Source organism: Etheostoma spectabile, unplaced genomic scaffold, assembly GCF_008692095.1.
Source record: "Etheostoma spectabile isolate EspeVRDwgs_2016 unplaced genomic scaffold, UIUC_Espe_1.0 scaffold00008225, whole genome shotgun sequence".
NCBI lineage: Eukaryota > Metazoa > Chordata > Actinopteri > Perciformes > Percidae > Etheostoma > Etheostoma spectabile.
The window spans coordinates 17,501-31,526 of NW_022603570.1; the positions used below are offsets into that span (position 1 = coordinate 17,501).

Here is a 14,026-nt window from a genome sequence, read left to right on the forward strand (position 1 = left end):
TCAGGTGCTTCATAGGTCCCTAGGTCTAGAGAAGGTACCTCAGGTACTTTATAGATCCAAAGGTCCTTTCAGACGCTGCAGGCATGTAGTCTTTGATGGGGACGGGTGGTGCAGGTACCAATTAGTGCTTCTGATTGTTTGGTAATTGTTGTTGCCTAGGTTACCTTAAGATCCTGGAGATCCCCAAAGGAGCGCGACACCTTCTGGTCCAAGAGTTCAGAGAGACGCCCCACATCCTGGGTAACCTGGGTAACCTGGGACCAATAGGAACTACTTCTGCTGCCCCAATCAGGACGAAGACTGACTGTCTCTGTTTTTGGTGCCGCAGCGATGACCAACCTGGAGACGGGTCACGTCTTCCTCAACGATGAAGACGAGCTCCCAGAATCCCGAGTGGTGATCGAGAAAGGCGTGGCGTGGGAGTACAGCACCAGCCAGGAGGCGGAGTCCATCCAGACCAGCGGGCCGCTCCAGTACGGGGTCCTGCTCATGGTCAGTGACACAGGAAGGGGTTTAGAAACGGTTCTATTACAAGTTCCTTTGAACATTAATTTAAATATGCAAATGAGCTGTAAACTACTCAAATACACCCACATGGTCTGATTCATATCCTGGACCCTCCACATGGTCTGATTCATATCCTGGACCCTCCACATGGTCTGATTCATATCCTGTACCCCCCACATGGTCTGATCCTGGACCCTCCACATGGTCTGATTCATATCCTGTACCCCCCACATGGTCTGATCCTGGACCCTCCACATGGTCTGATTCATATCCTGTACCCCCCACATGGTCTGATCCTGGACCCTCCACATGGTCTGATTCATATCCTGTACCCCCCACATGGTCTGATCCTGGACCCTCCACATGGTCTGATTCATATCCTGGACCCTCCATAATAAAGCGTATCGCTCATTTGCATATTACAATTCATGCATATGCATATGCATGAACATATTATTATATGCATACAATGCATATAAACAATTGGTCGCCAGGCAACATCTCCGATCGATGAGAATTTAATAAATTACAATAATTAGGAGTTTTTGGGACTTTTCATATGTTGTTCTGGACACTTATAGAGATGATCTAAGCTGTCTGCCTGGACTAGAAGACAGATGAGGAATGAATAATAATAATAATAATAATAATAATAATAAGACGGATGTTATTCTGGTGGACCGTCCCACTGTGTCTGTCTCCGCAGGTCCGTTCCCACGGCGACTCCAAGGTGACGGTGTCCTATAAGTACGTGATCCAGGACGGTCTGCGGTCGTCCCTGGAGTCCAACCTGCTGCAGGAGGACGCCGTCTTCTACGAGTGGGCGCTGAAGAAGTGGTCCGCCTGCTCCAAGCCCTGCGGCGGAGGTACGCTGCTGGGTAACCATGGTAACGGAGAGCTTACCCAGAGTCGTTGGGGGGATGAATCAAGTCGTTATGTCGGGGGGGGGTCATGACCCCTCCTGGTGTCCTCGGGGTCATGTTTGACCCATTTTCCAAACATTTCTAAATCAGACATTTGTGTTTCCTTCGACCTGATAGTAATAAATATTAATAAATAACGTGGATGTTCCACACGACGTCGTCACGAGGTGATGGGAAGACGGAACAGTTAAAAGAAAAGAATTAAGAAATGTCAACAACAAAAACAAAGAATCGACAAAGACAGAAAGAGAAAGAACTTCGGGAAAAGTGAGACAACGTCAAAAAAATGACAACAAATGTCGGAGAAGGCTTCAAAAACTAAAAAACAACAAAAATATAATAAATGATATAATAATAAATGTGACAAAGTGTCTTAAAGAAGTTTTGACTTAAAATTCTGACCCAGAAAAACTAAATGTTGGTCTACGGGAGACAACACGGGGTCAGGGTCTCAGGTGCTGAGAGAGACCGTGAGACCACATGGGCCCAGATAGGGACACGTGGGCTTTCATTGGACAACATGGTGGCCTCACAGCAAGAAGGGGGTTAGAATCCTGGTCCTTCAGATACCTTTAAATGGGGTTTCTTTGGCCCAATTGTGCACAGTAAGAAGGTTCTGGGTTTAAATCCTGGTCCTTCAGAGAGGTCTGAAGGGGGTTGGATGACGTGTTAATGAAGGTTAATAACAAAGATGTTCCTTCATTTTGAGTTTGTTGCTCTCCCCCCGGCCGAGGCCCCGAGACGCGGCTCCAGTCCTCGTTTACTCCACCAGCAGGTCGTTAGCCTGGTTAGCCTGGTTAGCCTGGTTAGCCTTGTTAGCCTGATGTGATGATGGTTGTTAGCCTTGTTAGCCTTGTTAGCCTGATGTGATGATGGTTGTTAGCCTTGTTAGCCTTGTTAGCCTGACGTGTAGCTGTGTGACTGTGCTGTCTGGTTGCCAGGGAAACAGTACACGCGGTTCGGCTGCAGGAGGAAGGCCGACGGGAAGATGGTCCCCAGGACGTTCTGCTCCAACGTCAACAAGCCGAGAGCCATCAGCCGCGGCTGCAACTCGGACGCCTGCAGCTCGCCACGGTAACACCGCTCATCCATATAGAGAGTACATAATACTAGCTACAGACATCAATATATACATAATATATAGTTCAATACTATCTACATACATCAATATATACTGTATATTATAGTAGGTTATATAGTAGTTTGATTTGGAAGCTATGGAACATAATGTACAATAACAACATCACAACATAGTATACAATAACAACATCACAACATAGTATACAATAACAACATCACAACATAGTATACAATAACAACATCACAACATAATGTACAATAACAACATCACAACATAGTATACAATAACAACATCACAACATAGTATACAATAACAACATCACAACATAGTATACAATAACAACATCACAACATAGTATACAATAACAACATCACAACATAGTATACAATAACAACATCACAACATAATGTACAATAACAACATCACAACATAGTATACAATAACAACATCACAACATAGTATACAATAACAACATCACAACATAGTATACACACAACATCACAACATAGTATACACACAACATCACAACATAGTAAACAATAACAACATCACAACATAGTATACAATAACAACATCACAACATAGTATACACACAACATCACAACATAGTGTACAATAACAACATCACAACATAGTATACACACAACATCACAACATAGTGTACAATAACAACATCACAACATAGTATACAATAACAACATCACAACATAGTATACACACAACATCACAACATAGTGTACAATAACAACATCACAACATAGTATACAATAACAACATCACAACATAGTATACACACAACATCACAACATAGTGTACAATAACAACATCACAACATAGTATACAATAACAACATCACAACATAGTATACACACAACATCACAACATAGAGTACAAGACATAACAACATCACAACATAGAGTACAAGACATAACAACATCACAACATAGAGTACAAGACACAACAACATCACAACATAGAGTACAAGACATAACAACATCACAACATAGAGTACAAGACATAACAACATCACAACATAGAGTACAAGACATAACAACATCACAACATAGAGTACAAGACATAACAACATCACAACATAGTGTACAAGACATAACAACATCACAACATAATGTACAATAACAACATCACAACATAGTATACACACAACATCACAACATAGAGTACAATAACAACATCACAACATAGAATACAAGACATAACAACATCACAACATAGAGTACAAGACATAACAACATCACAACATAGAATACACACAACATCACAACATAGAGTACAAGACATAACAACATCACAACATAGAGTACAAGACATAACAACATCACAACATAGAGTACAAGACATAACAACATCACAACATAGTATACACACAACATCACAACATAGTGTACAATAACAACATCACAACATAGTATACACACAACATCACAACATAGTATACAATAACAACATCACAACATAGTATACAATAACAACATCACAACATAGTATACACACAACATCACAACATAGTATACACACAACATCACAACATAGTATACACACAACATCACAACATAGTATACAATAACAACATCACAACATAGTATACAATAACAACATCACAACATAGTATACAATAACAACATCACAACATAGTATACAATAACAACATCACAACATAGTAAACAATAACAACATCACAACATAGTAAACAATAACAACATCACAACATAGTGTACAATAACAACATCACAACATAGTAAACAATAACAACATCACAACATAGTGTACAATAACAACATCACAACATAGTATACACACAACATCACAACATAGTATACACACAACATCACAACATAGTAAACAATAACAACATCACAACATAGTATACAATAACAACATCACAACATAGTATACAATAACAACATCACAACATAGTGTACAATAACAACATCACAACATAGTATACAATAACAACATCACAACATAGTATACAATAACAACATCACAACATCATAATGCACGAGACAACACACGGGTCATGTGGTCACATGAGGAGTTTTTGAGGAGGCCTGGGAACCCCAGAAACCGTAGGACAGGACGTGATGGACTGATTGTCCCTGTCCTCCGTCAGCTGGGTGAGCGGCCCGTGGGACGACTGCAGCGCCTCCTGTGGTCAGACGGGGTGGCAGCGCCGCTGGGTCAGCTGCCAACAGGCGTCCACCACGGGACAGTCCACCACGGGACAGTCCAGCACAGGACAGTCCGCCACGGGACAGTCCGCCACGGGACAGTCCAGCACGGGACAGCAGACCCGCTCGGTGAACAGCAAGCTGTGCGGAGGCGAGCGACCGGAAGGGAAACGAACCTGCAACCGCTTCAGCTGCCCTGCGGCCTGGCGCGCCGGACCCTGGACGCCGGTACGACGCCGTCCCCTCTAACGTCCCCTCTAATGTCCCCTCTAAAGTCCCCTCTAACGTCCCCTCTAACGTCCCCTCTAACGCCCCCTCTAACGTCCCCTCTAACGCCCCCTCTAACGTCCCTAACGTCCCTAACGTCCCCTCTAACGTCCCTAACGTCCCCTCTATCGTCCCCTCTAACGTCCCCTCTAACGTCCCCTCTAACGCCCCCTCTAACGTCCCCTCTAACGCCCCCTCTAACGTCCCTAACGTCCCTAACGTCCCCTCTAACGTCCCTAACGTCCCCTCTAACGTCCCCTCTAACACCCCCTCTAACGTCCCCTCTAACGCCCCCTCTAACGTCCCCTCTAACGTCCCTAACGTCCCTAACGTCCCCTCTAACGTCCCTAACGTCCCCTCTAACGTCCCCTCTAACGTCCCCTCTAACGTCCCCTCTAACGCCCCCTCTAACGTCCCCTCTAACGCCCCCTCTAACGTCCCTAACGTCCCCTCTAACGTCCCTAACGTCCCCTCTAACGTCCCCTCTAACGCCCCCTCTAACGTCCCCTCTAACGTCCCTTCTAACGTCCCTAACGTCCCCTCTAACGTCCCTAACGTCCCCTCTAACGTCCCCTCTAACGCCCCCTCTAACGTCCCCTCTAACGCCCCCTCTAACGTCCCCCCTAACGTCCCCTCTAACGTCCCTAACGCCCCTAACGTCCCCTCTAACGTCCCTAACGTCCCCCCTAACGTCCCCTCTAACGTCCCCCCTAACGTCCCCCCTAACGTCCCCCTAACGTCCCCTCTAACGTCCCCCCTAACGTCCCTAACGTCCCCCCTAACGGCCCTAACGTCCCCGCTAACGTCCCCCCTAACGTCCCCCCTAACGTCCCCTCTAACGTCCCCCCTAACGTCCCTAACGTCCCCCCTAACGGCCCTAACGTCCCCGCTAACGTCCCTCAGGATGCTCGCTGAGTCCCACTGTCTTTCTGTTTCAGTGCTCGGTGTCCTGTGGAAACGGGACTCAGGAGCGCCAGGTCGCGTGTTTGAGTCCCGAAGGTTCAGCACAAAACTGCAGCGACCCTCGACCAATCACAACCCGCGCCTGCCAGCCCCCTCCCTGCAGCGGTGCGTATCCACCAATCACAGGGCCCGACAGAGGGTAGTCTGTGTGTAAATGAGTGTGTAGTTTGTGTGTACATTCTGTGTACTCTGTGTGTAACTGTGTGTAGTGGTTAGTCTGTTTGTATCAGTGTGTGTGTATAGTGTATAACTGTGTGTGTGTGTGTGTGTGTGTGTGTGTGTGTGTGTGTGTGTGTGTGTGTGTGTGTGTGTGTGTGTGTGTGTGTGTGTCTCCCCCTGCAGGCGAGCCGAGGAACTCCATCATCCAGTGGTTGTCCCGTTCGACCTCTGACCTCGCCCCCCCCCAGACCTCCTCCAGTAACATTTCCTCTTCTTCTCTCAGAATATTCAGAACTTCTTTCTGCTTCGTGATTGGCTCTGATGCTTCCGCTTTGTCTCCAGGGACGCGTTGCCGTGGTGACCGCTCTGTATTTTGCCGGATGGAGGTGTTGACTCGGTACTGCTCCATCGCCGGGTACCGCCAGATGTGCTGCAAATCCTGTAGCCATGGCAACTTCAGCAGCTTTATCCCGCTGAGCGCCAACAACAGGTCAGACAACTTTAACATTACATGTCTCCACGAAATCACCAAACCCACCAGACTCCATGTAAATAATCACTACTTTTACCATCGTAAAACACACTTCATTCAAAGTGGACAGAAACTAAATAAAACTACCAAAAGCCGTCTTGGTTCATCTTTCCACTGTTCCAACAATCACCACTCTGGTCTGGTTGGAATAAACTCTTAATTCACCCATTTACATGTGGAGACATGCTGCTCTATACACGCTAAAAGTAGTGATTATTTACATGGAGTCTGGTGGAGATATGCTGCTCTATACACGCTAAAAGTAGTGATTATTTACATGGAGTCTGGTGGAGATATGCTGCTCTATACACGCTAAAAGTAGTGATTATTTACATGGAGTCTGGTGGAGATATGCTGCTCTATACACGCTAAAAGTAGTGATTATTTACATGGAGTCTGGTGGAGATATGCTGCTCTATACACGCTAAAAGTAGTGATTATTTACATGGAGTCTGGTGGAGATATGCTGCTCTATACACACTAAAAGTAGTGATTATTTACATGGAGTCTGGTGGAGATATGCTGCTCTATACACGCTAAAAGTAGTGATTATTTACATGGAGTCTGGTGGAGATATGCTGCTCTATACATGCTAAAAGTAGTGATTATTTACATGGAGTCTGGTGGAGATATGCTGCTCTATACACACTAAAAGTAGTGATTATTTACATGGAGTCTGGTGGAGATATGCTGCTCTATACATGCTAAAAGTAGTGATCATTTACATGGAGTCTGGTGGAGATATGCTGCTCTATACATGCTAAAAGTAGTGATTATTTACATGGAGTCTGGTGGAGATATGCTGATCTATACACGCTAAAAGTAGTGATTATTTACATGGAGTCTGGTGGAGATATGCTGCTCTATACACGCTAAAAGTAGTGATTATTTACATGGAGTCTGGTAGAGAGATGCTGCTCTAAACACGCTAAAAGTAGTGATTATTTACATGGAGTCTGGTGGAGATATGCTGATCTATACACGCTAAAAGTAGTGATTATTTACATGGAGTCTGGTGGAGAGATGCTGCTCTAAACACGCTAAAAGTAGTGATTATTTACATGCAGCATATCTCCACCAGACTCTGATGGGTCTCATTTTGTCTCTTAGTTCCTGGAGTGTAACCATGGAGACGATGACTTCAGCATCCGCCATCATCGTCAGCACGCTGCCTCCCAGCATCACTGTAGTCCCGCCTCCCAGCGTCACCATGACTCCTCCCCCCAGCGTCACCATGACTCCGCCCCCCACCAGCCGCCGCAGCACCGACTTTGTGTACGTGGAGTACGAGGATTACGGCGAGTTTTCCTCCGACTCTCCTCCCATCAGTTCTACTTCTCGTACTACAAGACGTGAAACTGCTTCGCTACATTTATTCAAGAGGAAAACTCCCATTCCCACAATGCATTCTGCGACAGTTCCCATGGTAACTGCTGAGGATCAGAGTCCCAGGACATCTGCCTTCCCAGAGTCCCCCCCCACGACTACAGAACGCACAAGAAAACCTGCTCCGCCGCATTTACTCAAAGGGAAAACTCCAACGATGCCGCATGGGAGAACTACAGCTCCCACAGTGCCCGTTTCCTTAGTAACCGCTGTAACGTCTGCCATCCCAGAGTCCCCCCCCACGACTACTTCTACAACTACAAAACGCACCAGAAAAACTGCTCCGCCACATTTATTCAAGAGGAAAACTCCAGCTCCCACAATGCACCCTGTTCCCGTAGTAACCCTTAGCGCCCCGTTTCCCCCGACCCCGCCGCCGGGGGGGCGGGAGAACAACTCTGTTGACGAGGTCCCGTACCGGATCGTGGGATTGGACGGCGGCGTGGGGGGGCGGGGCCAGCAGAACTACTTTGTGCCGCGGCGCACCCCCCCGCCCCGCGAGCGGACGCAAAACAAGCGCATCCAGCAGCTTCTGAACGAGAAGCGGCGGCGAGAGGGGGGGGCGCCCGCCACGCGCACGTGAACGTGCACTCTGCGCTTTGATTAGCTCGTTATGACGCATGTGCAGCTTGCTCGCTTCCTGCTAACGAGCTCCTAACGAGCTCGTTAAGAGAACACACCATCATGCTTGTTGTATCTGACGTGATGCCTTCAGGGCCGCGCGGTCACCAGGCCGCCGTGTCTCTGCTTCACCAGAATAAAACACTCAACATCTGACATGTCAAGTTCAGCTTTATGTGATACTGTTCTACTCTCTTATTCCCCCACTCTCTCATTCCCCACTCTCTCATTCCCCCTGCTCTCTCATTCCCCCACTCTCTCATTCCCCCTGCTCTCTCATTCCCCCACTCTCTCATTCCCCCACTCTCTCATTCCCCCTGCTCTCTCATTCCCCCACTCTCTCATTCCCCCACTCTCTCATTCCCCCCACTCTCTCATTCCCCTGCTCTCTCATTCCCTCACTCTCTCATTCCCCCCCTCTCTCATTCCCCCTGCTCTCTCATTCCCCCACTCTCTCATTCCCCCTGCTCTCTCATTCCCCCACTCTCTCATTCCCCCACTCTCTCATTCCTTTTCTCTCATTCCCCCTGCTCTCTCATTCCCCCTGCTCTCTCATTCCCCCTGTTCTCTCATTCCCCCACTCTCTCATTCCCTCACTCTCTCATTCCCCCACTCTCTCATTCCCTCTCTCTCATTCCCCCTGCTCTCTCATTCCCTCACTCTCTCATTCCCCCACTCTCTCATTCCCCCACTCTCTCATCCCCCACTCTCTCATTCCCCCACTCTTTCATTCCCCCTGCTCTCTCATTCCCCCACTCTCTCATTCCCCTGCTCTCTCATTCCCCCTGCTCTCTCATTCCCCACTCTCTCATTCCCTCTTTCTCATTCCCCCTGCTCTCTCATTCCCCCTGCTCTCTCATTCCCCCTGTTCTCTCATTCCCCACTCTCTCATTCCCCTGCTCTCTCATTCCCCCACTCTCTCATTCCCCCACTCTTCCATTCCCCCAACTCTCTCATTCCCCAACTCTCATTCCCCTGCTCTCTCATTCCCCCTGCTCTCCTCATTCCCCCACTCTCTCATTCCCTCTCTCTCATTCCCCTGCTCTCTCATTCCCTCACTCTCTCATTCCCCCTGCTCTCTCATTCCCTCACTCTCTCATTCCCCCACTCTCTCATTCCCTCTCTCTCATTCCCCCTGCTCTCTCATTCCCTCACTCTCTCATTCCCCCACTCTCTCATTCCCCTGCTCTCATTCCCCCACTCTCTCATTCTCCCACTCTCTCATTCCCCCACTCTCTCATTCCCCCTGCTCTCATTCCCCCACTATCTCATTCTCCCACTCTCTCATTCCCCCACTCTCTCATTCCCCCACGCTCTCATTCCCCCTGCTCTCTCATTCCCCCTGCTCTCTCATTCCCCCTGCTCTCTCATTCCCTCACTCTCCCATTCCCCCTGCTCTCTCATTCCCCTGCTCTCTCATTCCCCCTCTCCCATTCCCCCTGCTCTCTCATTCCCCCTGCTCTCTCATTCCCCCTGCTCTCTCATTCTCTCCCTCTCCCATTCCCCCTGCTCTCTCATTCCCCCTGCTCTCTCATTCCCCCACTCTCCCATTCCCCTGCTTTCTCATTCCCCCTGCTTTCTCATTCCCCCTGCTCTCTCATTCCCTCTACTCTGGTGTTCCCCACTCTCGTTACCAAGTAACTGTCTCCTGTTACCAGGGTGATGATCTCGTTAACTCTGACACTCAGATAAAAATAAATGACATCCACCTTCACTCTGCGTCTATTAATATTAATATTAATATTATTAAATATATAAATAATATCAACATAAATATACAAATAATATCAATATTAAATTTACAAATAAAATCAACATTAAATATATAAATAATATCAATATTAAATATATAAATAATATCAACATTAAATATATAAATAATATCAATATTAAATATATAAATAATATCAACATTAAATACATTAAATATATAAATAATATCAACATTAAATACATTAAATATATAAATAATATCAACATTAAATATATTGTAAGGTACTATGAGCTCTTTAAGATAAGATGGAGCCTGACCATGAAGAGCTTTGTAGGTGAGAAGAAGGATTTTAAATTCTATTCTAGATTTCACAGGAAGCCAATGCAGAGAAGCTAAAACAAGAGAGATGTGGTCTCTTTTCCTGGTTCCTGTCAGAACACGTGCTGCAGCATTCTGGATCAGCTGAAGAGTTTTTATGGATTTTTTCGAGCAGCCTGATAGTAAAGAATTGCAGTAATCCAGCCTAGAAGTAACAAATGCATGGACTAGTTTTTCTGCATCATTTTTAGACAGGATATTCCTGATTTTTGCAATATTACGTAGGTGAAAAAAGGCGATCCTTGGAATTTGCTTTAAGTGGGAATTAATTCAATTCAATTCAATTCAATTTTATTTATAGTATCAATTCATAACAAGAATTATCTCGAGACACTTTACAGATAGACCACACTCCGGAATTTACAAGGACCCAACAGTTCTAGTGGTTTCCTCCAGAGCAGCAACAGGGCCACAGTGGAGAGGAAAAACTTCCTTTTAGGCAGAAACCTCGGTCAGACCCAGGCCCAGACCCAGACCCAGGCCCAGACCCAGACCCAGGCTCTTGGTAGGCGGTGTCTGACGGGCCGGTTGGGGTTAGAATGAAGAGTGGCAATAACAAAAATAGAAAAAATTAGTAGTTTGTAGCAGTTCTTTGTAGTAGTTCATGGTATAGCAGGACGCTGTGGGCATTACAAGGCACAGCAGGACGTAGCAGGACGTAGCAGGACGTAGCAGGGTGTAGCAGGACGTAGCAGGACGTTGCAGGACGTAGCAGGACGTAGCAGGACGTTTGCAGGACGTAGCAGGACGTAGCAGGACGTGGCAGGACGTAGCAGGACGTTTGCAGGACGTAGCAGGACGTAGCAGGAAGTAGCAGGACGTAGCAGGACGTTGCAGGACGTAGCAGGACGTTTGCAGGACGTAGCAGGACGTAGCAGGGCGTAGCAGGACGTAGCAGGACGTTGCAGGACGTAGCAGGACGTAGCAGGGTGTAGCAGGACGTTGCAGGGCGTAGCAGGGCGTAGCAGGGCGTAGCAGGACGTAGCAGGACGTAGCAGGGTGTAGCAGGACGTAGCAGGACGTTGCAGGACGTAGCAGGACGTAGCAGGATGTTTGCAGGACGTAGCAGGGCATGGCAGGACGTAGCAGGACGTGGCAGGACGTAGCAGGACGTTTGCAGGACGTAGCAGGACGTAGCAGGAAGTAGCAGGACGTAGCAGGACGTTGCAGGACGTAGCAGGACGTTTGCAGGACGTAGCAGGACGTAGCAGGGCGTAGCAGACGTAGCAGGACGTTGCAGGACGTAGCAGGACGTAGCAGGGTGTAGCAGGACGTAGCAGACGTTGCAGGACGTAGCAGGACGTAGCAGGACGTTTGCAGGACGTAGCAGGGAGTAGCAGGACGTAGCAGGACGTTTGCAGCACGTAGCAGGACGTAGCAGGAAGTAGCAGGACGTAGCAGGACGTTGCAGGACGTAGCAGGACGTTTGCAGGACGTTTGCAGGACGTAGCAGGACGTAGCAGGGCGTAGCAGGACGTAGCAGGACGTTGCAGGACGTAGCAGGACGTAGCAGGGCACCGCAGTGTAGCAGTTGAACATGGCATCACAGAACGTGGAGCGGGACCATGGCGACAGCTGCTACCCTGATTTCAGAGCCTCTCTGATCCAAGGGAACATGCTGGGGAAAAAAGAACATAAGGACTCCGGGGAATTACTCCCCAGAACTAGGTTAGTAACTAGGTTAGTAACTAGGTTAGTAACTAGGTTAGTAACTAGGTTAGTAACTAGGTTAGTAACAAGCATTTCTGGGACATGGATGCACATGTCCTGATCAAAGATGACTCCAAGATTCCTCACAGTGGTGCTGGAGGCCAGGGTGGTGCTGGGGGCCAGGGTGGTGCTGGAGGCCAGGGTGGTGCTGGGTATAGGGTGGTGCTGGGGCCAGGGTGGTGCTGGAGACCAGGGTGATGCTGGAGGCCAGGGTGGTGCTGGAGGCCAGGTGTGTACTGGAGGCCAGGGTGGTGCTGGAGGCCAGGGTGGTACTGGAGGCCAGGGTGGTGCTGGGGGCCAGGGTGTTGCTGGAGACCAGGGTTGTGCTGGAGGCCAGGGTGGTGCTGCTTATGGAGTGTTTCCTAATAATACTGCCTAAAGGAAGCATATATAAAGTAAACAGGATTGGACCGAGCACAGATCCTTGTGGGACTCCATGACTAACGTTGGCGTGCACAGAGGATTCATCGTTAACATTAACAAACTGAGATCGATCTGATAAATAAGACTTAAACCAGCTTAGAGCGGTCCCTTTAATGCCAATTAAATGTTCCACTCTCTGTAATAAGATATGATGGTCAATGGTATCAAATGCAGCGCTAAGATCTAATAACACAAGTACAGAGATAAGTCCTTCGTCTGATGCAATTAGGAGGTCATTAGTAATTTAACAAGTGCTGTCTCTGTGCTATGATGAACTCTAAATCCTGACTGAAAATCCTCAAATAAGCGGTTGCTATGCAGAAAGTCGCACAGCTGTTTGGCGACTGCTTTCTCAAGAATCTTAGAGAGAAATGGAAGGTTGGATATAGGTCTATAGTTGGCTAAAACATCTGGATCAGGGTTGGATATAGGTCTATAGTTGGCTAAAACATCTGGATCAGGGTTGGATATAGGTCTATAGTTGGCTAAAACATCTGGATCAAGGTTGGATATAGGTCTATAGTTGGCTAAAACATCTGGATCAAGGTTGGATATAGGTCTATAGTTGGCTAAAACATCTGGATCAGGGTTGGATATAGGTCTATAGTTGGCTAAAACATCTGGATCAGGGTTGGATATAGGTCTATAGTTGGCTAAAACATCTGGATCAAGGTTGGATATAGGTCTATAGTTGGCTAAAACATCTGTCAAGGTTGGATATAGGTCTATAGTTGGCTAAAACATCTGGATCAAGGTTGGATAGAGGTCTATAGTTGGCTAACCAGGGGTTCCCAAAACTTTCAGCCCGCGACCCCCAAAGTAACGGTGCAAGTGACTCGCGAACCCCCCCCCCCCCCCCCCACTATAAACATTGCGCGCATCGCGCACGCACTACAGGCGTATCCAAACATGAGCATATTGACGAGACAAATAACACAACAGCCATGACATTATTCTACAGTAATTTACTTGATTTGAACTTAATCTCTCCTAATGAGGTGGATGTGCAGTATGTTAGGAGCACAGCAAGTTAAAAGATCTATATTTTAATTTAAAATAGTTTTTATAAACATTACACACTAGGCCAAAAAAAATAAAATCCCTTTTACCTATTTCGGCCATACAGTATTCGGTATTTTGTGGTTTTGGTTTTAATCTTTCGCACGGTTGAAG

General features: G+C 47.1%; 1 protein-coding gene across 1 annotated transcript in view; it reads left to right on the forward strand.

Annotated features, from left to right (window-relative positions):
• LOC116678813 (A disintegrin and metalloproteinase with thrombospondin motifs 2) overlaps nucleotides 1-8,689 on the forward strand; it is a gene marked incomplete at its 5' end in the record, with an annotated part of 25,514 nt that extends 16,825 nt beyond the window's left edge. The window contains 9 exon segments of the mRNA XM_032508532.1: nucleotides 160-240; nucleotides 329-492; nucleotides 1,214-1,373; nucleotides 2,372-2,504; nucleotides 4,643-4,928; nucleotides 5,906-6,035; nucleotides 6,273-6,347; nucleotides 6,432-6,579; nucleotides 7,732-8,689. Coding sequence (XP_032364423.1) covers nucleotides 160-240; nucleotides 329-492; nucleotides 1,214-1,373; nucleotides 2,372-2,504; nucleotides 4,643-4,928; nucleotides 5,906-6,035; nucleotides 6,273-6,347; nucleotides 6,432-6,579; nucleotides 7,732-8,590 — 2,036 coding nt within the window.
• Nucleotides 8,690-14,026: the final 5,337 nt, after the last annotated feature.